The sequence below is a fragment of the Octopus bimaculoides genome, chromosome 5 (assembly GCF_001194135.2).
Source record: "Octopus bimaculoides isolate UCB-OBI-ISO-001 chromosome 5, ASM119413v2, whole genome shotgun sequence".
Taxonomy (NCBI): domain Eukaryota; kingdom Metazoa; phylum Mollusca; class Cephalopoda; order Octopoda; family Octopodidae; genus Octopus; species Octopus bimaculoides.
Window position 1 is genome coordinate 25,053,589 of NC_068985.1, and position 2,593 is coordinate 25,056,181.

At 32.7% G+C, this 2,593-nt stretch overlaps 1 protein-coding gene across 1 annotated transcript in view; it reads left to right on the plus strand.

Moving 5' to 3' along the window:
* Window positions 1-2,170, plus strand: part of LOC106874392 (uncharacterized) — a 40,097-nt gene extending 37,927 nt beyond the window's left edge. Inside the window, exon 2 of the mRNA XM_014922109.1 lies at window positions 1,984-2,170. Coding sequence (XP_014777595.1) covers window positions 1,984-2,170 — 187 coding nt within the window. The remainder of the gene's footprint in view (window positions 1-1,983) is intronic.
* The last annotated feature ends 423 nt before the right edge of the window (window positions 2,171-2,593 follow it).

Consider the following 2,593-nt stretch of genomic DNA (forward strand, 5'->3'; position numbering starts at 1 on the left):
AACTATTTATTTAGTGTTTTCAACGCTTTGAGGGATTCATTGTAAAGATTTTTATTTGTAGAAAAATCATACTTTTCATATATATGTGAGTTAGTTGAAAAAAAAAAATCTGGAGATGAATTTGTTTTCTTGGGTTTTGGGAAGGGGATGTGGTTGAGTTGTGCTTTGTTATTTTGAATCTGCATGAGTGTGCATATCTATATGTGTGTATGTGTGGTGAATTTTTAGGAAGAAAGAAAGGAAAAAAGAAAGAAAGAAAAAAATAAAGAAATAAAAAAAGAAAGAAAGAAAGGGGTCTTTTTCTGAGATGGTTGAAATTGATGTATGAGGATATGTATATGTATATATATAAACATATTGGGTGTGAATTAATAGCAAAGATCAAATACTTTGGGTGTTTCTTTCATTTCTAAGAATTTCCTTATTTTAACATTTTGTTTATTATATTTGTTTCATTTTCTATTTTACTTTCGTATGATTTCATATTTAAATTAAATAAATAAAAAAAACATTGTATCACTTTCCTTTCAGAAGAATCCAAATAAACTTGGTTTCTTCCATTTCATTAGACAGTCAAGTGTCATTAGAGAGAAATTTGACTGCTGCTTTTTATAAGTCTAGTGACTGCACAGAGGCCCTCAAGTGCAATAGCTTTCCTTTGGAGGTGTTATAAGGCTGCATTTATTTCTGTTATATCACTGATGGCCTGAATGCTAAAGGGAAGGGTTAATAGGAAAAGAATCAACAAGTTAAGGGTATACAGCTCTTATCTTGTTATTGATGTTGCAGTGTCTCCTTAACCAAGACACTAATTTCTCGACCATGTATTTATAAACATATTCATTAACAATGTAGCTATACATCAAGACAAAACATGAAGTTCTGAAAGTAGATCAGTAAAATTGCTCAGTCATTAAGTGCAGGATTTGAATGTGCTTCAGATTACAAGACACTGCAGTGATGTCGATGATGAAGAAGACAAAGAAAGAAAAAATCATTTTTTTATGGTGACATACATTGCATAAGTATTGATGAAGTCGATATATTTGTCATATCGAAAGTTTAATGACATTAAATTTTCTGAACACATGTACAAGCATGTTGCAAGCTGACTGCCATCTGTTCCTTTATGTGAATATTGCATCAATTTCTTGAAGTTTCTTTCTTAATATTTTCTTTACAAATTTCACCTTAAGAAGCTCACCACAAAAATGGACTCATAGATAATATTTTATGTTCAATTCACAAATATGCATATGTTTATGTATATCAGTCCCACTGCGTGACACTTTGGGCAAGTGTCTTCTACTATAGCCTCGGGCCGACCAAAGCCTTATGAGTGGATTTGGTAGATGGAAACTGAAAGAAGCCCGTCGTATATATGTATATATATATATATATGTATGTGTGTTTGTGTGTCTGTATTTGTCCCCCCACCATCGCTTGACAACCGATGCTAGTGTGTTTACGTCCCCGTAACTTAGCGGTTCAGCAAAAAGAGACCAATAGAATAAGTACTAGGCTTACATAAGAATAAGTCCTGGGGTCGATTTCCTCGACTAAAGGCGGTGCTCCAGCATGGCCGCAGTCAAATGACTGAAACAAAAGAGTAAAAGAGTAAAAAAATATGTATGTATGCATGTATGTATGTATATATGTTATGTTATGACTGTATGTATATATGTGTGTCTATCTGTTTGCATGTATGCATGCATGTATGTATAGACACACACACACACACAGCTGTAAAGTTCATAGGCTGACCAAGATACTCTCATGGAATATTACCAAATGAGGTTTATTTATATTTATAATCACTCCTTCATAGTCAGACTATGAACTTTACAACCCACCTTCGTATATATATATATATATAGAGAGAGAGAGAGAGAAAGAGAGAGAGGGTACAAGGGGTATTTGAGAACACTTAATTATCAATATATTGCACTTTTCAAACCAAATAAAAGTTTATATTTTTTTCAGATCTTCCAAGGAAGATAAAATGCTAACACAAGAATTTAAAGGATGTGTAGTCATTGTTACTATAGAATACAGCAATTTAGAAATTGCCAACTTTCTAAATGTTGCAGGGTTCTTTGTACACAAAGTTCAGATAGAATTGAAACTGGTAGCCACTGGTGGGAATGTTTCAGTTGCATCAAAAAAATAAAAAAACAGTCTTACTGTTCAGACATTATAAGGACACCATATTTCATCTAACAGTTTCAAAATATTATCAATGATGATCCCAAAATATCAATGAGGTCCCTCACCAAAGAACTTCATGTGTTGGAGAGGATTATCAGAACCATGGCACATGAAGAGATTTGATATAAGTTGTATGAGAGGCCAATCCATGTCTGCAAAGACATGATAACTGTTTGATTTATATAAACAGATATCATCATCATCATCATCATCGTTGTTGTTCTAACATCCAATATTTCATGCTTGTAAAGGTAAAATGGAACTCGTGGACATCATTATGCTGGACAGGGCTAAATAATTCTTGAATCACAGTAATAAAATAGTACAGTCAAAGTAACATAAATATTTAATAGTATTTCATTTAAAGAGATGTGATGCCAGGTGG